At 41.9% G+C, this 21,977-nt stretch overlaps 1 protein-coding gene across 1 annotated transcript; it reads right to left on the bottom strand.

The window, feature by feature from the left end:
* Window positions 1-37: 37 nt before the first annotated feature.
* LOC110508338 (cullin-3) lies at window positions 38-15,509 on the bottom strand. Its single transcript, XM_021588788.3, has 16 exons — window positions 15,105-15,509; window positions 11,085-11,282; window positions 10,664-10,777; window positions 9,627-9,787; window positions 8,927-9,041; window positions 8,193-8,421; window positions 5,131-5,276; window positions 4,654-4,830; window positions 4,140-4,310; window positions 2,921-3,028; window positions 2,505-2,629; window positions 2,253-2,349; window positions 1,986-2,120; window positions 1,607-1,793; window positions 1,214-1,359; window positions 38-588 (listed from the first exon to the last, which is right to left on the bottom strand). Exons 1-16 carry the CDS (start codon window positions 15,162-15,164, stop codon window positions 457-459), a joined length of 2,301 nt encoding a protein of 766 aa, XP_021444463.2. The 5' UTR covers window positions 15,165-15,509; the 3' UTR covers window positions 38-456.
* Between the last annotated feature and the right edge of the window lie 6,468 nt (window positions 15,510-21,977).

A 21,977-nucleotide genomic window follows, 5' to 3' on the forward strand; every position in this document is an offset into this window, starting at 1 on the left:
AAAATTACCATGTTTCAAAGTGGGTAATAAAGCCTCATTATTGAATATTTTTTTTATTTATTTTTGTAGCAATCCACATTTGCCGTTTTGTTTTTAATATTTCATTTTTATACAGTATTGAAAACAAAAATAATGTGGTGCATTCACATCTTTCCCAAGGGATTCTTTAAGGTTGATCTCTACAAGGGTAAAACAGTGAAAAGCCTGAAGCTGGAATCCATACATGTTGAAGTTCTCACAGGGAGTAAGAAGAGTAGTGGGCCTGATTTTTAAAATCTACAAGGCTTGATGGATTTTGTTTGTACTTTTTTTGCCATTTACTTTTTTAAATTTTTAGTAAAGGGAGGAGTCTGCTCCCCAGCATTTCTTTTAAAAGGAACTTCCCAGTCCATGCGAACAACAGTCCAAAAAAACACCCCTCCATCTCTCCTCATCCACAATGCGCCTCTCCTCCACTTATGCAACATAGGTGTAGACTTTGCGGTCCTCGGGCGTCCGTGCCAAGTATTCTCTCTCTATAAGTCCTTCAATGCGCTTCTTAATGACCACGGGGCTGGGGAGGAACCGGGCCCGCAGCTGCTGGGTTACCTGGGGAGAGAGGAAGTACAACAGCACTATTAGACACTTCACTATCATTTCTCTGGTTCAAAAGATAGGACATTTCAGCACAAACTTCTGAGGAATCATAACATGATTAGTTGGTACTCGTGTTCAACGTTAAAATAATCACCTCGAAGTACTTACTGAAATACTCCAGGATGCAAATTCCACATTCATAATAATGAGCTGAGAAATTAAGTCTAATAATCAACCAAATTGCCTCAACTCCAGATTTTAATAAAAAACGTGGCTCTTCCACACCTGGCTCAAGAGTCAAGAGAAGTAAAGCTAAAGACAGTTCTCTGCGGGCGGTTTCCCCAGAACAGATTAGGCTTAATCCAGGACTAAACATTTAATGTATATTCTCCATTGAGCTAGTTTTTTAGCCCAGGAAGTTAACACCACACCCACCTTTGCTACCAAAATGTTAAGACCTTTGTTCTTAGTTTAACATTTGTGTTGCTGATCATGTCTATTAGTGTTCTGTATTTTGTCATGTTCTATGTTTTGTGAGGACCCCAGGAAGAATAGCTGCTGCTTTTTCAGCTAATGTGGATCAAAATAAAAATCACCACGCCCACCTCTGATACCAGGACCTAAAGGCCACACCCACCTCTGCTACCAGGACGTTATGCTGCATCTTCTTCCTGGACTTCATGATGCGGACGATGGCTGCTTCAATTTCGTGCTTCCTGTCGTCATCTACCTTCTGCCGCGTCTCTTTTCTCTCAGGGTCAGACTCCCCCTGCTTAGCAGCGACTGGAGGGAGGGAAATAAATGTTCAGTACAGGTCATCAGGGCAAAGTCAAAGGTCAACATGCCCAGAGGTTAAATGAGGAATAGCTAAGAAGTTGACCCTAAAACTGTGGCCACAAAAGCCTTTAGCTCCCCAAACCAGAGTGGGAGACCAATGTGATACAGCCGGGTAGTTTTCAGTTTCATCAATTAAATCTCATTAGAATAACAGACAGAATATAGATCAACATCTAAGGCCCATACTACACACCTGTCTGTATTTTGACTCTGTGCAGCTTGGAGGTAAACTGATCGTTGACTGTAAACACGTGGCCGTTCTCGATCTCCTTGGACTTGGGCTCCTTGGTGAGGACGCGCTGGGTGGGCTTCCCACAAGCCAGCGACTGCAGCGCTCGCACCAGCTCCCTCTCCGGGATGTCCGTCTCCTGCTGGATCTCCTACAATGGGGACGGGAGGGAGCAGAAAAGAGAGAGGGGAAGGATGAGAAATAAAAGGGAAGCAGAGTGGAGTAAAACAATATATGGGAGAGGAGGATGAATGGGAGAAGAAATAGAAATCAGATAAATGCAATCTTCTAACACTTCCATGTGATTGAGACTGACAAGCCTATACAAGTGTCTGGCTCTTACCTCGAAGGTGGACTTTTCTCTGTTGTTGAAGAGCATGAGGATGGTCATCTGGAAAGTTGAGACCTGCAGTATGTGTTTCCTGGTGTTCGAGCCTGTCACCTGTGCTCCTCCCACTCCTACCTCCGAACCATCCTCCTGAAGCGGTAGGCAGGTAGAAAGGGAGAGACGAAGAGAAAGTGAGACGGGGTAATAAAAGTTGAGAATTGCCATTGTGCAGTTTAGGAAAGCTAGCCCCTCCATCCATGTGTGGCAGGCAGGGCCCTTTACCTTCTTGATGAGACCGTGAAAGGTGGCATTGAGGTCTGCTGAGCCCATGTGGTGCTGGAGTGTCAACTGTCTGCCGCTGTGTTTGGCCAAGTAGAACCTGAAGGGGGAGGTAAATAACTGGTTACAAACTATACTTTTCATCAACCAAGGAATTGGTTTATCTAGTAGTTGCATTAAAGAGATGCCTGTAATGCAATTAATTGTATTGTTGTAATTGAAGGTGAAAAACAGCAAAAAGAGAATGAATCCTACCTTCTAAAGACCTCAAAGGCATGTCTGGGGGAGGGGGGGATGGTGCACTTGGGCGTGGCCGACTGCGTGGGCCAATAGCCAGTGGTGAGTACTCTTACTGTGAGGTCGACGCCCCCTAGAGACACCTGTAGGAAACAGCAGACACGGTCACAAAATGAAAACGAAAACCAAGACACAAAAGGAGTCCAGGATTGCATTTATTAAACATAAACAGGAGAAGATCAGACGCCTTTAATATCAATGTCAGTCTCGCTGATGATGTAAAGAGGAATTGTATGCATCATATCTTAAACCTGTGAACTGTGAGGTGTGTTTTTGAGTGATGCCTGTGTACTACCAGGTGTGAGTGTTTAGAAATGTGTACGATCAGGTGTGTGAGGTGAGCGGAGAGGTATAGTAGTGCAACACCGTCTTACCCCCGTGGACTGTAGGTGTTGTCTGAACTCGTCCATGGTGGTGTTGGAGATGCTCATGTCTCTGAACATCCCTTCCAGTTTAGAGGTGAACTGACAGCCACACTCAGTCTACACAGAGAAGAGACAACATACTGGTTCAGGGATGGGATCAGCACAATACGGACAATCAGGTCAAACAGCTACAAGTCCATTTTAACGCTAAGATAGAAGATTTAAGAACATCCTAAATTCCTGATTAATAATAAAAAGTAACAATGTAACTTTTATTATTAATTAAGGGGGGGCTGAACACCGATTCAACGTTTTCTGCTGCTCATTAAGAAAAATTAGATTAGGGTCTTGGGGGTGTGGTTCGATGTGGGTGTGTTAGGTTTGCATAGCGTACCCTGGCGGTTACTGGTGTTTGTCCCTCTTGAGACACCGTAGCAACAACATAGCCACGATCACTTCCTCAAAATAGAATTGATCTAAGATAAATCAAGAAATCTATAATAAATTGACGTTTTTGCAGATGTCTTAGTCAGGCAATTTTACATCTAGCTAAGGTGTTTGGTGCAGAAATTCAAGTAAAAAAAACTAGTCAGTGTACTGAGTATCAGTCTCAACTTCATCATCAGCAAGCTGCCAAACTACCGTAAATAAAAGCACAAGCTACACGCTGTTTGTCAGTGGCCAAAATCACTAGCTATAGCTAGGTTCCATCTCTGGGTTTGTCAATGAAGCTAGCTAATAGTAGCTAGCAGGCACATTGAGCAGGCAGGCCACAGACTAATCAGCTCATCAAGTCACTGGCAAGTGGCGACATGTAGTTCTTCATAACTTTCTCACTATCTATTACCAGAGTGTCTGTCTGGCAGTGGTTCATAGTGAATCATGTTGTGGTACAAAAGATGCTCACGAATGGGTTTAGAATGTTGGAATATGTGCACATCGTCTCAATTCAAATTCCCAAAACAGTGGCTGATCCTTAGTTACACAAATCTAACAAACTCAGTTTTTGAATATGCTGACTTTATGACCAGAATGATCCTACTTACCCTTCTTAGTCAATTTTGGCACTGGAATAAATGTTTGACTAATATTGATGCCACATACGCCAGTTTCAACCAGAGAAGTTGGTCATTCAGTTTCTCTTTAAAATCTAATTCATGAATACAAAATTCATTGGATAAAAAATGTCAATGTAATTGACAGCGGACTTGACTCGCCCTCTCCTCACCTTCAGCTTAGAGATCATGTTCTTCTCAGAGTCGTCAGAGACACTCTTGTTGGTGAGCAGCCTCCGGGCCAGGTGCTGTTTGTAGTACCTCTCAAACACATCCTTCTCCTGCATGAACCGGAAAAGCACCATGGCCTTGTCCAGGATGGACTCCACTTCCTGCTCTGTCAGCTGGAGATCATACCAAAAGACAGAGAGGGTTGGGATATGTGCTTGAATAGTTTGAAAATGGCATATTTCTTTTACCTTTTACAGAAAGTACAAAAGCATGTTTTTATGTTATTGATAAAAAAAAGGATGTGGGTTAAGGCAGCAACAGATGCACTTCATGATACCCAAATAGTGCACTGTGTGGTTCTGGCCAGAGCACTGTGTGGTTCTGGCCAGAGCCAGTGCACTGTGTGGTTCTGGCCAGAGCCAGTGCACTGTGTGGAGAATTAGGGTACCACATGAGATTATCCCATTGAAGTGTAGTGACATAAAATGTATAAGATTGAACACTACAGTGACGTACCCCTTTGACTCCCTTCTTGAGCTTGTCGTCGATGAAGAGGGAGAGGTATTCGGGGGAGCGGGAGTTTAGGTTGAGGAAGTACTCAAAGTCTCCGGCGATGGTCTGCTTGAAGAGCCGGTCGTTGTTGAACGACTCCAGGAGGAAGCGGTCGAACCGCGTCTTCAGGTCCAACAGGCCCTATAGGAGGGGGAATCAAATCCAACTTTATTTAAAAAATAAATCACAGCACACTAACATAAACACAGATACTATTAGAGTCAGTGGTTTATGTGTCAACTCTTGGGGATGCCATAAAAGAGTGGTCTGGAACATTAGCTTCAATGCTTATGGGGGTAGTTACTCATTATTTTAAACGCTTTAGATTTTAGACATTTAGTCCTGACTTTTTCCTGATCAGGAAATACTCAGTACCCTGATTTGTTCTGGGTATGTTTTGAATTTGACAATCTTTGATTTTTGAGATTAGGCCCAGTGTACCTGGATGTAGTCGACAGGGTTCTTGCCCTCTCCCTCCTCCGACACCAGAGCCTTGCCCTGCTCCCTCAGGTAGGAGCTCATACACTCACACATTGTCTTCAGGCCGTTAGGCACACGGCTAAACAGCTTGTACATGCAGCCCAGGTCTTGAGAAGTGGAGAGAGCGAGGGAAAGGAAGAAAGAATAGATGGGTTATGAAGGAACTTCATAAATATACAGATCTACACTCAAAATTGCAATGATACATTGTTTAAGCACTGTCAAATAGTCTGTCTGTCTAACTCGGTGTCTGGCTTTGCCACGGTTACAGCGTTCATTTGTCAGGTGAGCATGCAGAGCTCAAGAGATGCATTTGAAACTAATTAAACTGAACCTGTAAATGCCCGAGTGAGTGAGAATTTATTCATCTCCAACTGATTTATTAAGAGTGTTTGAGAGAGTCAACGCATGCCAGATCATGTTCAACATTAAACACTATCTTTTTAAATATGCTGGAAACCAGACAGGTTGATAGTGTTTTAAGACTGGCAACAGCAACAAACCCACTACACTGAATGAGAAGGTGTCCAAACTTAACTGGTACTGAATATTATTATTTTTTTTTGCTGAAACATTGAATTTGGCATTGGTGCCATTAGCCCATAGACATGCATTGAATAACAGATTCACTACATGGAACAATCAAATTAAAACATCAAAAGACAGTTTATTCAGGCCTCCCGGGTGGCGCAGTGGTTAAGGGCGCTGTACTGCAGCACCAGCTGTGCCATCAGAGACACTGGATTCGCGCCCAGGCTCTGTCGTAACCGGCCGTGGAGCGACGCACAATTGGCCTAGCGTTGTCCGGGTTAGGGAGGGCCTGGCCGGTAGGGATGTCCTTGTCTCATCGCGCACCAGCGACTCCTGTGGCGGGCCGGGCGCAGTGCGCGCTAACCAAGGTTGCCAGGTGCATGGTGTTTCCTCCGACACATTGGTGTGGCTGGCTTCCGGGTTGGATGCGCGCTGTGTTAAGAAGCAGTGCGGCTTGGTTAGGTTGTGTATCGGAGGACGCATGACTTTCAACCTTAGTCTCTCCCGAGCCCGTACGGGAGTTGTAGCGATGAGACAAAACAATTAGATACCACGAAATTGGGGAGAAAAAGGGGTAAAAAAAAATATTTAAAAAAAGAGTTTGTTCTGACGTGTCGGTCCTATATCTGAGACAAGAAAGATCAGGAAACAATGATTTATGTATTTATACCTTATTTTAGGCAATAAACTATCGCCATATATACTTCCATTAATTACTGGGGATCTTCAGACAAGCCTTGTGAGAAGACAGATTTTTTAGGATCTGATTCATGGTCTGACAAATACCGCTCTAGCTCTGCTAGTATTAGGTTAATTAGATTTCCAGGGCAGTGAAAATGTTTTAAGGTCATAAAAAAAGAGTGTTACATTTAGCCCCATTCTCCCCTATGCACTCAGAGAATTGCAGAGCCGTAACGTTTAAAAATAGTGCAGATTCCCCTCTTTTTATCAAATGCCATTAAAACTGCAGTTTTCCCACAACGTCAGAACGCATGTTTCCCTCCCTATGGCGCTCGCAACTTGAATGCGCCTTGAAGAATATTTCTCATATAAAACAAACAAGCCGACCAGGTAAATAGATTAACTATTCTACTATGGGGGTTCCAGTTTAGGAGCGATTTAGACTGATCTAATGAACCATTGCATTTATGTTCAAAAAGTTGTATCAAGTCTGCCCAAATGTGCCTAATTGGTTTATTGATACATTTTCAAATTCATAACAGTGCACTCTCCTCAAACAACAGCATGGTATTATTTCACTGTAATAGCTACTGTAAATTGGACAGTGCAGTTAGCTTAAATTCGTGTTAATCTCTTTCTGCCCATATCAGATATGTCTATGTCCTGAGAAATTCTCACGCTAATCACATTAGCACACGTTAGCTCAACCGTCCCGTGGGGGGTGGGGGGTAAACTTGAATAGATAAACTATTCTACTCATTACTTGTTTTGTTTGCAGATGTTGTAAATGTTGACTTTTCTAGCATCTTCTTTTCTAGTCTCTCTTTCACACACACACGCTAGGCGCTAAGGCTAGATATCATTTTTAAATATAGTTTAGGCTTACATTAGGCCTAGACCCATTGCCTAGACCTACTGTCAAGCTAACCGTTTTTTAGATAGCTATATAACATAACTGAGCATTGTTGTTGGTTATCAAGCCAATAATTAGCGACCCGGGATTAGTTTAAAACGGCCCGAGACGTGTTTTGTGAAATTAAATCAAATCAGAGCGAAATCAGGAATAGTATGATTCATATGTATTTTCTTCCGGTTTGAAACGTTTTCTTTGCTGTGAAGCTGCAAGCATGCCTGTCACGAAGCTGTGCTCCATGTTCCTCTCGGTCACTCAGAGGCTGCGTGACAGCAAATTTGCAATTAAAGCCTACGCAGACTGCCTGTGCTCTTGTTTATACCAGGCGATGACTGCACGCTCTGCGCACTGCTCCAATATATAACATTTACAAATATAACATCAGGGTCTGCATCCCCGCTCGCCAATTCGGCTGAATTATATATATTTTTAAACTGATGGAGGAATAGATGCGCAGGAAGAGCAGACTGAGAGAAGCAGGTGAGTGATGGTTGGAAGGGGATGCAGCTGGTGGATTACAGCTGCTACAAGTGAGATGCGCATGAAAGGGAAGTGTTGGTATCATGACGTTTTGGTACCGTGATACCGTGCAACACCATTGGATAACATGCCTGACTCAATCTTATTAAGATAACCCTCAGCCCAGGGTCCATATTCACAAAGTCTCAGAGTATGAATGCTGATATAGGATAACTTTTCCCTTTCAGATCATAATGAATAAGATAATATGGACAGGAGAAACTGATCCTAGATCAGAAGTCCTCCATTGAGACGCTTTTTGAAAATGCGCCCAGGTCTCCAGAAATAATTCAACACACATAGTTCTCATTAGTCAGGATTATAACGCAATTCAGTCTTCATCTGATGCCTGTAAAACAAGCATGTCTTCCTTGTTTACCTTCGGTCTTGCCGTTCTTGAGCATGTGGACAAGGCCAGAGTTCTCCATCTCCACGATGGTCTTCATGTGTTTGGAGATGAGCTCCCGTTCCACCACCTTGACAATGGGCTCCTCTGTGGACTTGTCCAGGCAGTGCAGCACCCGCTCTATCTCCTCGTTGATCCTGGCCTCCACCTTCTTGATGTACACACTGGCACTGTTCTCCGCTAGGAACTTCTGGCTCTCCATCTAAAGAGGGGATAGATTAGCAGAGCATGTTTGAGGATCATGATGTTGGGGTTATTCAGCCACTCTTGGTGGACAGAAAGGAAGATGATAGAAGGTATGTGATCAGGGCAGGAAAATCTGATTTTTCTAGGGAATAGGGCAGTTCCCATATAAAATGGCAGATAAATGTCAGAAATGCAGGAAATCACATCCACGGCTATCAAAATGACTAAGCCCGCAAAGAATGTAGTCAGTGTGAAAAGGATGCATCATTAGGCCATCAAGATTTGCATGACCACAAACAAAGATATGTCACACCTACATGTTGGAAAATCACTATTTTGGGTTAGGATAGTGCGAAGTGTCACTGACTTAATGAATCTTAATGTTTTGTAAATAGCTTGGTTAAGTTTTTGTTTTGTTTTGGCATCCATGACAACATCAAACAATCTCAGCAGATTTGTACAATCACAATGACAAAATAACAACTCAACTTTTTTTATTTTTTAAGTGTTGCCCAACCTACCTGGAAGAATTCTGCAGACATTTCTAAGAAGGGGGCCTCAAAGTCTTCCTCGTACACAGTCCTGCCCTCCAGGCCGAGAATCATCAGCATCTGACAGGCGTTCCTGATCGCTCCCCTGTACACACACACACACATTTTTATTTTTAAAGCGATAACGCTTGACTCAACTACATGAGCAAAAACCATCTGTATAGCACTTTGTGACATAAATACATTTAATTTGATATGGATTGAGTTTTATGATTTCTTACACAACCACATAGATTCTTCAAAAGAGATCACAACTACAGAGTAAAAACCATATGCCAGAGCGTTCATGGTGGGTTTTCATGTATTAGGCTCAGCTGCGTATCTCCCAAGTTGAGAGCGTACAAACAAGGTCAGTGCTCTATGAATAGGTTATGCTACTGCCCTTATGATAGGCTTACATATACAACAGTCAAAGATAAATATGGAGCCGTGTTAGAGCTTAAACCTTACATCACACAGCCAGCCATTGTCACCCAGCACATGACCTTCATACACCAGCCTCACCAAATAGCCACTACCTGATAAACAGTGACAGGACTCTGAGTAGGATCAGCCCCCCCCCCCCCCCCCCCCCAACATACTCATCGTGATCTGTAAGGAAAAACTGGTACTCTGACAATTTGTGAATAGAGGGCCAGATCTTTTTGTTAGACCCTGGAAGAGTCCGTACCTATCCACCACCTCTCCCTTCCTCTCGCGTGCGATCATGTCCAGCAGCGTCTGGCGGAGGTGGTCTCGGATGCAGCCGTAGCGCACCACCTGGTCTCTGAAGATGATCAGGCCCAGGTTGTACACATTCTCCACGTTGTTCTGCTGCACGTACACCCGGTCCTGGAGTAGAACACGGAGATAAGTTAGAATGGAACACATTTGACTATTTCATTGTCCTCCAAGGAGAAAGTTATTTGCAGTTAGCCAGAGCTTACTTTACGCAAATTAAAAGTTCAGGCAGGGGGAAGAGATGAAGGAATCAGAAGAATCTCTTGTTTTCTGCTTTGAAAAGCCATATATGATACTGGATAGGCAGGTCAGTTTGGTCACACTAACCAATGCAAATCTATACTCTGCCTGTAATACATGAGAGAAATAGAAGAAATATGCCTGAAACCTCAGTTCTGAGTGAGAGGAAGAGAAACAAAAGAATCCCCTTAGAGAACTCTGCACTCTCAAATGCACCTCCAAGGAGCATGCGCTCTCACAGTAAACACACACCCTCACACAACCACTCACAAGGCCTTACTGCTACAGTAAATCAAGCAGAGTTCTCAAAATGGATAGATAAAACAATAGTAGCTCTTTGTTCTGCCCAGTGCAAAGAGCTACTAGAAGGCTGAGCCTGGCCGGTGCCTGGCCACCGACCCGCCATGAGATGTAGAGGTGAGGGGAGTCTGCCAGGGTCATGCCATCATAAGAGGAAACTATTATTTACACTTCAAGGAAATACTCTAGACAGCTTTCTAGAAAATCAATAGTACTGATTAGGCCTATCTGAGGTTTTTAACATCTTCAGAATCATTCAGGACTAGAATTCAGGAATTCTGCAGATTCATTCAAATCATGCATATTTTCCAGCATGTCCCCGCTATACAGACCGGGGGTTTCCTTCTTGGCAGGGTTGCTAGGGCACTCCAATTCAGTCTCACAACAAAATGGTCGATCCTTCATGGTGAAATAACCATACGATAAGACAGAAAGCAGGCCACCTACCATGTACATGAGGATGTCTCGGATCATGACCATTGCCGTCTGGTGATCATTCCAAGCTTGATTTAATGTCTGCAGGAAGTTATTGTTTAATGAGTTGAGGACATCTTCTCTTACCTGTGGAAAGACATAAGTATTGATAACGACAGAAGCTATATCTTTGCTGAGACTATGTTGAAGTTGCCCATAGACAATGATCTAAAGTCTGTTTAATTCACTTCCCCACCAGATGCCTTTCATGAAGATCTTCAATTGTGTGATCTTTCTCATACATTTTCGCACTTGAAAACCATTCAAAAATAATGAGAAAACTTGATAAGCTACAAGGTGGTCACTTTCATAATACACTTTCATAGCGTATTATGGGAAATGCTTTTCGATAAGATAAATACAGTAGTGCATTGTGGGAAGTGTAGTAATTTACTTTGTTGACGAGGTGCTCGGTGACGACCTCACGCAGGCCTGTGTAGAGCTTCTCGCCGTGTTTGTGCAGCACCATTGTGTAGGCGTTCCTGTAGAGCTCCTCGAAGCTCAGCCCGCTGTTGTTCTTCCTCTGGATCTCCTGGATGGCGTTCTTCAGAAGGTCCCAGATGTTGTTGACATACTTCTCATCCATTGTCATCTAGGGGAAAGATGGCAGTAGGACACAATTGCGAAGAGAAAATTATAACAGAAAAGTTCAACCCTTTTCACGTGTGTCTGTTCATTCTTACAAAGTGTTGTTTCCTTGTGCTGCAAATCTGCACAGATGAGATATTAGTCAATTGTTTCATAAAAAGGTGTTGAAGGCTGTGAATAACAAATCACCCACAAGATGGACCTGCGCTTAAAACTTGACTGATAACAGGGGGGGAAAAAAAACAGCCAATTTTGACTTCACAGTGACTTAATTGTGGCAGTTGGAGCAAACTTTGTCTGAACACATTTAAAACAAACAATGCCATTCGCCTACAATTAGGGATGTCTGTGTTGCTCATTGGTAGAGAAAGTGAAAGAAATTAAAGGTTTATGCAATAGTACATCAAGTGACTAGGCTGATTGTGGTCAACACATTTGTATTAGGCATTTTGTGTTGTGACTGTACAACAGAAGTTAGATACAAATAGCTTGATATAAGCCTAGGCATTTTTTTGTATTGGAAATGATCAATAGCAGAATGTGCACAGCAGGAAGTTAAATGTCTGCATTAGCCTACATGAAAAAGATAATAAGCGATGACATTATTAATACAGAAATGGTCCATCACTACACCAAAGCAGTGGAGTTGTTATGCTAGCCTGCCCATATAAAAACACATTAATTCAGGAGAGAATGTGTTCGGGAAAAGTCATGTAATTTAATAGTTAGGTTGGTGCAGAAGATCTCCAGCCACAACCATACACCTAGAGGCTAGCGCTGGAGGTTGTAACTTTGACTTCATTGTTGGTCTACCAAGAGATGGCTTTCCAACTCACACTGACACATGAGGAGTAATGTGGGGCAAAAAAAATGGAGATCAAAGTTTAAAAAGAGAGAGATATTCCATCAAGTCTCTCCTCCACACTGTGTGCCTCCCCTTCAAAAAGTAACTATTATTTGGGGGCAAACAACTGAACAGGATGATCCAACAAGTGCCAAGGGGAAAAACTGCCTAAATAGTACAACAGTTTTTCACAGCAGCTTCTCCCTACTTCTAAACTAGGCCTAATCCTCAGTTATTATTCTCAGTGGGGCTGTGGCAGGTTAGTCTGGCTAAAACCTAACTCTTCAAGTCCTCTGAACTTCAGAGTCTGTAATGGCTCTTTGATGTTGTGGTCGAGTGTGGTCACAGCTCTCCCCGCGCTTTAAGTCATGTGGCTCGCGTTAGCCAGGATAGCTGCAGGTACGCAGCCAGGCAAAAACTGCATATCCCATACCCTGGCTACATGTCCAGGTACACACAGACAGTGTGTGATCACTAAGGTTACAAAATTCCAGGAACTTTCAATAAATTCCCTGGTTTTCTATAAATCCTGGTTGCATTGTTCCGGATTTCCTGCTTATTCCGGGAATCCTCCAACCAGGATTTCCAGAAAACCAAGGAATGTATTGAAAGTTCCCGGAATTTTGCAACCCTGGTGGTCACAGATGCCGCAGTTATTCCTGCAGCATTCAAGCTGTCAGAGTGTAACACTGGGTGTGAAGGAGCGAGATAAAAGACAGAGAGCAGAATTCAGGGACTGAGATGGAGTACACTTCTGGCTAAGCCCAGGGCCCTGACTGCAATGTCATTCCTTCACATATGCTGCCAAATTCTGGCATCCAACAATGTGAGGCTCCTCTCAACAACATAAAGACTACTACAGCATATAGCTCTCCATGTTTACCTTTTTCTGCAACATAGCAGGCCTATTTTTAAATATCTATAAAATAGTCACCTCCAAAAAAAACACCTAATAAACTTTGACAAATGGGCAAAGGGAAAATACTATTTGATCACCAAATAAAAGTACTCAGTAAGAGAACCAAACTCCACTCCGTAAGCAACGTTGTACAATGCGTGTCTTGATCAACAGAAGCTGTTGACAAAAAATAACCAAACCACTAAGTAATGTTAGCTAACATTAGTAGTTAGCTGTGCTCCTCGATTAGCTAACGTTAATAACCGTTTCAAAGTAGGCCAAGATAAAGAACTGGTTCTGACAGACAGCTAGCTAGCAAGTAAAATACTTTACATTTCTGTTGCTGACTAAACTCAATGATTTCCGATGGAGTTGAGTGGTGATTAGTATGCGCGGACAGCAGCTGCAACGTCATGTTTTTACACTGTATTTTATGTGACGTCGGAGCTCCAGTCCGCCCACACTAGTCACCGCTCAACTCCATCAGAAATCGTGGAATTGAGTCGGCTACCTTTTCTGCTGCCTTCAGTCTTTTTCGGCTGGGTAGTTAGCTAGCTGCACAGCTAGGGAACAGTCAAGATTTGCACGTGGGTGTCCTAGAAGTCTACATTTTTTTTAAAAAGCAATGTACATGTCTAAAGATTACTTTTCAGTATTGCCGGATCCGGAGTGTTCTCACTAGTTAGAAAAACCTAATATTGTGGCGCTGCCCCTTTTTATGACGCTGCTAGCAGCCACGAGTGAGTGCTAGCTAGCCAAGCACCACAACACAAGCATACTATACAACTACTACTGGTGAGTGGAGTTACAAACAGACTATACTAAACAAGTTAAATGTCTTACCTGTGATTAAAATGTTTTCCCACACACACACAGCTACGTGTAGCCTACTTATACACCGATTTACGTCATTTCCCATTTCGAAAGCTTGAAGCCACAGGACTCTTCTCGCAGGCTCCATGTCCCTATGTTGGAGCATTGTGAACCATAGGTCTTGATTTTTGACCTGGTTATATGTACATTGAACAACAGCAGCTTTTCTGCATGTTTTGTTATTTTGTATTTTTTTTAAACTACAACTCAGTTGGCTCTTTTACACTGGGGGTCAATGGGAAATGTGTTTTCCCCAATTTGTGGGCGTGGTCGAGGGAATTCCTTATTGTGTGAGGAAGAGGAGAAGACTTACTCCGCCCAAAACAAGACCACAGTGAGGAATATTTGTATGGAGGTCAATGCAAGTGTCAAATTTGTCTTGTAATGGTTAGGTTGCTACGAATGCACTGACACGTGGGATTTCAGCAAATTTGGAAAACGCTACTTTATATTGGTGGGTCCACTGTCAATATAATAGATAATCTGGCTCTGTTCAAGGCAACTCGGAAATGTTCGACTTATAAAATCGTTGTAGAAAGATGAGGCCCGAGTTTCGCTCTTGGATAGTACGTTAACTTTAACTCGGAGTTCCGAGTTTCCAACTTGTCATGAATGCACCATATCTATCATCGCAAACTGGCTAACTATCTTAACAACTAACGTTAGCTCAGGCTGAATGATAATCAAAACAACCTTCGCTAGCTACATTTTAAGTGACATTTCTCGAGTTAGCTAGTTACTAAGACTGGCGAACTTGGTAGGCTAGCTAGCTATGTAGCCAAGTTATGTATGGTTAACCTGGCAACTTGTTTGCTAGGTACCGTTAGATAGTTGACATACTGTAGGTTAGTTAGCCAGCTAGCCATGTAGATAGCCAGTTAGCTATGTTAATCGGAGAACTAGTTAAGTTAGCTAGCTGGCTGACAGGTCTGTCAGCATCACTGCACGTTAACGTAAACTAGTAGCTAGTTAGTGGATATTTTCCAGTTTGCACAAATAGCTAACATAACTCGATCGACTCAATGCTTATCAGGCTAGCTAGCAAGCCAACGGGCGATTATTAATCAACGAAATAGTACGTTTAGCTAGTTGTTAGCTGACAGTGAAACGCATTTGCTCAGTTAGTCTGGCCTATCTATAGCATCAAACAGCTAGCAAGTGACAACCCCGGTAGTCGCGTCTCAGCGTACCCGGCCAATAACGTTACTTACAGGAAAGGCTCTTATCCTCATCTTGGTGTCTTTCTTGACGCCGCCTTTGAGGTTGGACATGATTAGTTAGTGCGTCCGTCGTCTCTAAGTTAACATGAAATACTATTTTAGGCTGCAACAGGGAGGCCTTCAAATGCAAAGTGGTAAAGATCTCCCTCGACCTTCCCCTTGGGTTTGGGTCCGTCTCTCTGCGCTGTTGTTGTCACACTTCTCTCAAAATTTGCCTAGCTTCTCTTGCAGTGATGGCGGACAACAATCTTCTACTGCGCAGTGTTAACTGCGCACCGAAATCACGCGAGATTAACTGTCGAAAAATAAAGTCACAAAAAGATACAGAACGTTCATCCTCCTCATTCAGCAAGTTTGAACTATGTCCAATTTATGAACTATGTCCAATTATAAACTGGGTGGGTTGAGCCCTGAATGCTGATTGGCTGACAGACATGATATATCAGACCATATACCATGGGTATGACAAAACATGTATTTTTACTGCTCTAATTATGTTGGTAAGTACTTTATAATAGCAATATAATAGGCACCTCGTGGGTTTGTGATATATGGCCAATATCAGTGTTGTAAAAATACATGTTTTGGGGTATCTGTTCTTTACTATTTTTATTATTGACAACTTTTACTTTTACTCCACTACTTTCCTGAAGAAAATCATGTACTTTTAACATTTTCCCTGACACCCAAAAGTATTCGTTGCATTTCAAATGCTTAGCAGGACAGGAAAATTATCCTTAGTCACACACATCAAGAGAACATCCCCGGTCATCCATTCTGCCTCTTGGCAGACTCAATAAACACAAATGCTTTGTTTGTAAATGTTGTCTGAGTGTGAGGGGGGGGGGGGGGGGGGGGGGGGGGGGGGGTGAAAGGAAATAAAGAAAATTGTGCCATCTGATTTGCTTAATATAAGGAATGTGAAATGATTATACTTTTACTTTTGATACTTGAGTATATCTTAGCAATTGCATTTACTTTTGATACTTAAGCATATTTAAAACCAAACACTTTTAGACTTTTACTCAAGTAGTATTTTACTAGGTGACTTTCACTTTTCCTTGAGTAATTTTCTATTAAGGTATCTTTACTTTTACTCAAGTATGACAATTAGGTACTTTTCCACCACTGGCCAATATACCACGGCTAAGGGCCGTGTCCAGACACTTCGCGTTGCATCATTCATAAGAACAGCCCTTATCCGTGGTATATTGGCCATATATCACACCCCCTTGGGCCTTTTTGCTTAATTATAATAGGTTCTCACTGTAAAATATCAGATTTAACTAGTATTGACAATTTATGTTTAAATACAGTCTATGAAATTCATATCCTATTGCATTTCAGCAAATAGTCAAAATTGGAGGTGTCATTGATTGGTTTAATATGACAAAAATATGCACATTTAAAAATATAGCATTCTTCGCACTCACTTGCTACTTAACTACAATCCCTTATTGAGTAGTCAGTGCCCATGCACTGTCTACTATGATGAGATGGCCAATAGGCTACTGTCTCAATCACATAACCAATCTACTATTTTGTTGCATTTAAGTAGGCTACCAGTGTGCATGTACCATGCATATGCCTACATACAAGACACTGTGCTAATGTAAACTGAGGGGTATTGTGATATTCTTAGAGCTAATAGTATGACAGTGTAGGATCTGTAGTTTCTGTCCATGTTTCCCATGGGACCCTAAACCAGGATTGGGGAGTAACTGATTACATGTAATCCAACTACAAAAAACCTAACTATAATCAGTTACTTACCAGCTAAAATATTTTGCTTAGAGAAAGGCACAATCTGTTTCTGTAGAAAGCCAACTTTAAATCTTAGCTTCTTAACCAGCTCATCTAGATGTTTTTTAAACATAAAATCCATATCAATCCAAATGTTGTTGTCATGTGGTGTTGCTACCATGCTGTATGTTCATGTGTTGCTGCCATGTTGTTGTCATGTGGTGTTGCTACCATGCTGTATGTTCATGTGTTGCTGCCATGTTGCTGCCATGTTGCTACCATGCTGTATGTCCATGTGTTGCTGCCATGTTGTTGTCATGTGGTGTTGCTACCATGCTGTATGTTCATGTGTTGCTGCCATGTTGTTGTCATGTGGTGTTGCTACCATGCTGTATGTTCATGTGTTGCTGCCATGTTGCTACCATGCTGTATGTTCATGTGTTGCTGCCATGTTGTTGTCATGTGGTGTTGCTACCATGCTGCATGTTCATGTGTTGCTGCCATGTTGTGTTGCTACCATGCTGTATGTTCATGTGTTGCTGCCATGTTGTTGTCATGTGGTGTTGCTACCATGCTGTATGTTCATGTGTTGCTGCCATGTTGTTGTCATGTGGTGTTGCTACCATGCTGTATGTTCATGTGTTGCTGTCTTAGGTCTCTCTTTATGTAGTATTGTGGTGTCTCTCGTGGTGATGTGTGTTAGGTCCTATATATATTTTATCCGAGCCCTCTCCCCGCCGTTGCCCTTTTGCAGGCCGTTATTGTAAATAAGCATTTGTTCTTAACTGACTTGCCTAGTTAAATAAAGGTTAAAATAAATAAAAATGTATATGCAGGAAAATGTTTGATTGGAGAACCATCTCATGAGTGAAAATGTAGTTCATCTGAAATATTCTTCAGAGAGTTTGAAAAAACACCATGTACATAATTTGGTTTTGCCTGTATTAAGCACAAGTTTTAAATCAGCAAGGTGTAACAGCTGTTGGAAGGAGAGAACCAATGGTAAGTGTTCATATTTATTTATTGAACACTAAATACAAAAATAACAAGAGAATAAATGAAACCGTTTAAACAGTTTAAAAGGTGCAAACACTGATACAGAAAACAACTACCCACAAACCCATGTGGGCAAGAGCTACCTAAGTATGGTTCTCAATCAGAGACAACGATAGACAGCTGCCTCTGATTGAGAACCACACCCGGCCAAACACATAGAAATAGAAAAACATAGAATGCCCACCCCAACTCACGCCCTGACCAAACCAAAATAGAGACATAAAAAGGATCTCTCAGGTCAGGGCATGACACAAGGGATTCCTGCATAGCTATAAAATCTGACTGTAGTTTTGATACAGCCAGATCAACAGTCGGGGCAATAGCATACATAATAGTATCATCCGCATATGGATTAAAATGACAATTTTTAACAGATTGACCAATGGTGTTTATATAAATAGTGAAGAGAATAGGTACCAAAACCGACCCCTGTGGTACACATTTATGTACTTCAAGAAATTCTGATCTCACCTGAAAAAAGGGTTGTTTTTACAGTACCAGTCAAACGTTTTAGAACACCTACTCATTCAAGGGTTTTTCTTAATTTTCACTATTTTCTACATTGTAGAATAATAGTGAAGACATAAACTATGAAATAACACATATGGAATCATGTAGTAACCAAAAAAAGTGTTAAACAAATCAAAATATATTGTATATTTTAGATTTTTCAAAGTAGCCACCCTTTGCCTTGACAGCTTTGCACACTCTTGGCATTCTCTCAACCAGCTTCATGAGGTAGTCACCTGGAATGCATTTCAGTCAACAGATGTGCCTTCTTAAGCTGAGACCTTGACACTGAGATATCTTTTGTTCTCAAAACAAGGTCTGGGCGTACTGCCAAATTGCAGCTACTGATAGTGATGATTCGTTCAGTCAGCGACTCGCATGAACATAGAAATTGGTTTATAGAACAGCACATGAATAGAACACAGAAATTAGTTTTAAGAAAAGCAAATGTATGACATTTCCATCACAAGATTTTACAACCTATTATTTTCTTACAATTTAAATGTGGTGACCACATTATTTGACCAACTCAGGCTACATCTGTTTTTAAGAGTTTTAGCTTTTAAACTTGTTATACCTGCTAGCCTATCTGAGTGGCTTCTTACGGATGAGGGACGGGATGAACAAAACAACAAAAGAAATGTCACATTTCACATTATGCTGTCCACCGTGCCTCCGTCAGAGCGTTATTCCAACTCTCTATCTGCACCCTGGTCACATTAAAATGCCCTGGCCCTGGGTGATGATGGACCAAGGACTGGAAGATGGAATATCTTCTCACAGTCATGACGCTGCTCTCTGAATAAGACAATAGACAGTTACTCAAACACTAACTGTCCCATGCAGGGGCAGACTGGCAGATGGGCTGGTCCATTTTTTTTCTCAGTGGGCATGTCTAACTTGTTTTTTTTTAAATGTTGCACAAAATTATCATGGGGGCCTCAAGGAAAACAATGGGTCAGTGTGTTAGAAATGCCAGGGCCAATTTCAGGTTGATGCCATGCCCCTGATGCCATGTTCTCTTCACATCAGGCCACAATCAAAAGAAATGGCGAGAATAGGAAAATGTAAAGCATTGAGTCACTTTCGTATTCAACCACTAATGTAGGGGTGGGTAGCATTCTTTCGTAACTTGTTTCCAACTCCTCAGCCTCATGTTCTCAAACTCCAATTTTCTGATTTCCCACAGCCTTTCTCTGATCACATTCATGAGCCTCTGTTCGCTCTCCATGTTGCTGAAACGACAAACGTATGTCTGCGTGGAAAGTAGTGCCATTGGGATAGAATATCTAATCGCTAGCCACTTGCCTAACCTGACCTGGTAAATAGATACCATGATTTCCTCAACTTTTTTCCCCCTACATACATACAGTTGAAATCAGAAGTTTACATCCACCTTAGCCAAATACATTTAAACTCAGTTTTTCACAATTCCTGAAGTAAAGTAAAGTAAAGTAAACATTCCCGGTCTTACGTCAGTTAGGATCACCACTTTATTTTAAGAATGTGAAATGTAAGAATAATAGTAGAAAGAATAATTTATTTCAGCTTTTATTTCTTTCATCACATTCCCAGTTGGTCAGAAGTTCACTTGCACTCAATTAGAATTTGGTAGCATTGCCTTTAAATTGTTTAACTTGGGTCAAACGTTTCGGGTAGCCTTCCACAAGCTTCCCACAATAACTTGGGTGAATTTTGGCCCATTCCTCCTGACAGAGCAGTTGTAACTGAATCAGTTTTGTAGGCCTCCATGCTCGCACACACTTTTTCAGTTCTGCCCACAAATTTTCAATAGGATTGAGGTCAGGGCTTTGTGATGGCAACTCCAATACCTTGACTTTGTTGTCCTTAAGCCATTTTTCCACAACTTTGGAAGTATGCTTTGGGTCATTGTCCATTTGGAAGACCCATTTGCGACCAAGCTTTAATTTCCTGACTGATGTCTTGAGATGTTGCTTCAATATATCCACATAGTTTTCCCCCCTCATGATGCCATCTATTTTATGAAGTGCACCAGTCCTTCCTGCAGAAAAGCACCACAACATGATGCTGCCATCCCCGTGCTTCACGGTTGGGAAGGTGTTCTTTGGCTTGCAAGCCTCCCCCTTTTTCCTCCAAACATAACGATGGCATTATGGCCAAACAGTTCTAATTTTATTTCATCAGACCAGAGGACATTTCTCAAAAAAGTACGATCTTTGTTCCCATGTGCAGTTGTAAACAGTAGTCTGGCTTTTTTTATGGTGGTTTTGGAGCAGTGGCTTCTTCCTTGCATAGCCTTTCAGGTTATGTCAATATAGGACTCGTTTTACTGTGGATATAGATACTTTTGTACCTATTTCTTCCAGCATCTTCACAAGGTCCTTTGCTGTTGTTCTGGGATTGATTTGCACTTTTCGCACCAACGTACATGAATCTCTAGGAGAGAGGCACTGAGTTTGAAGGTAGGCCTTGAAATACACCCACACCTCTAATTGACTCAAATTATGTCAATTAGCCTGTCAGAAGCTTCTAAAGCCATGACATCATTTTCTGGAATTTTCCAAGCTGTTTAAAGCCACAGTCAACTTAGTGTATGTAAACTTCTGACCCACTGGAATTGTGATACAGTGAATTATAAGTGAAATAATCTGTCTGTAAACAATTGCTGGAAAAAATACTTGTGTCATGACAAAACTATAGTTTGTTAACAAGAAATGTGTGGAGTGGTTGAAAAAGGAGTGTATGTCAACTTCCGACTTCAACTGTATGTACACTATTTCAGTCACATGCCCCCCCCCCCCCCCCCCCCCCCCAATCTCTGTTATCGATGTAATAGCCGAGCACCTGGTTTGTGATCCATGTGGAGCAAAGTTTTCTTCCTTTCTCCCTTTATTTATAAACAAAACAAAAACGTACCCTGCTATGGCACCATTGAAGTCACATCGCATGATGTAGGCCTTCTAGGAGAGTGTACTTTTCTTCCCTGAGACCCGATGCCTCCCACCTTCTCTGCTCGAGTTAAAAATGTATCAGTTCTCTCTCTCTCGTCTATTGTCATCTATCATTCATCTGCATCTGCATGGTCTCCATCTGGTCCAATCACTGAAACTAGGCCTATTTTTCAGAATGAGCTAGACCTACTTAGGTGATTCATATAGAAAGTGTGTAGACATTTTTAGACTTTTCTAGACATGTCTTATGTAGGCCTAGAAAGTCTCTGTTATCACCTTTTAAAAACTCTAAAATTAGACCTAGGTCAAACTCCCTCACCCTTCTCTCCCCATTTAGTTTCAAAATTGATGCTTTAGAAGTCAGAAACACATTTTCCAGTTCCCACGCTGTTATCCTTGGGCTATCTTTGTTGTCCTGCAGTCCTGCAGTCACTTAAAGCCCTGCTACACAATAGCTCCAAAAACTCAGGGAAGATGAGCGTGTGTGTGTGTGTGTGTGTGTGTGTGTGTGTGTGTGTGTGTGTGTGTGTGTAAGAAAAGGAGAGGGAGAGAGACAGACAGGAAATCAGTTTAACAGTACATTTTTAGACATTATGCTCTATGTATGCAATGTTGCTTGTTG

Source organism: Oncorhynchus mykiss, chromosome 28 (genome assembly GCF_057628025.1).
Source record: "Oncorhynchus mykiss isolate SJ-2025 chromosome 28, ASM5762802v1, whole genome shotgun sequence".
Classification (NCBI taxonomy): Eukaryota; Metazoa; Chordata; class Actinopteri; order Salmoniformes; family Salmonidae; genus Oncorhynchus; species Oncorhynchus mykiss.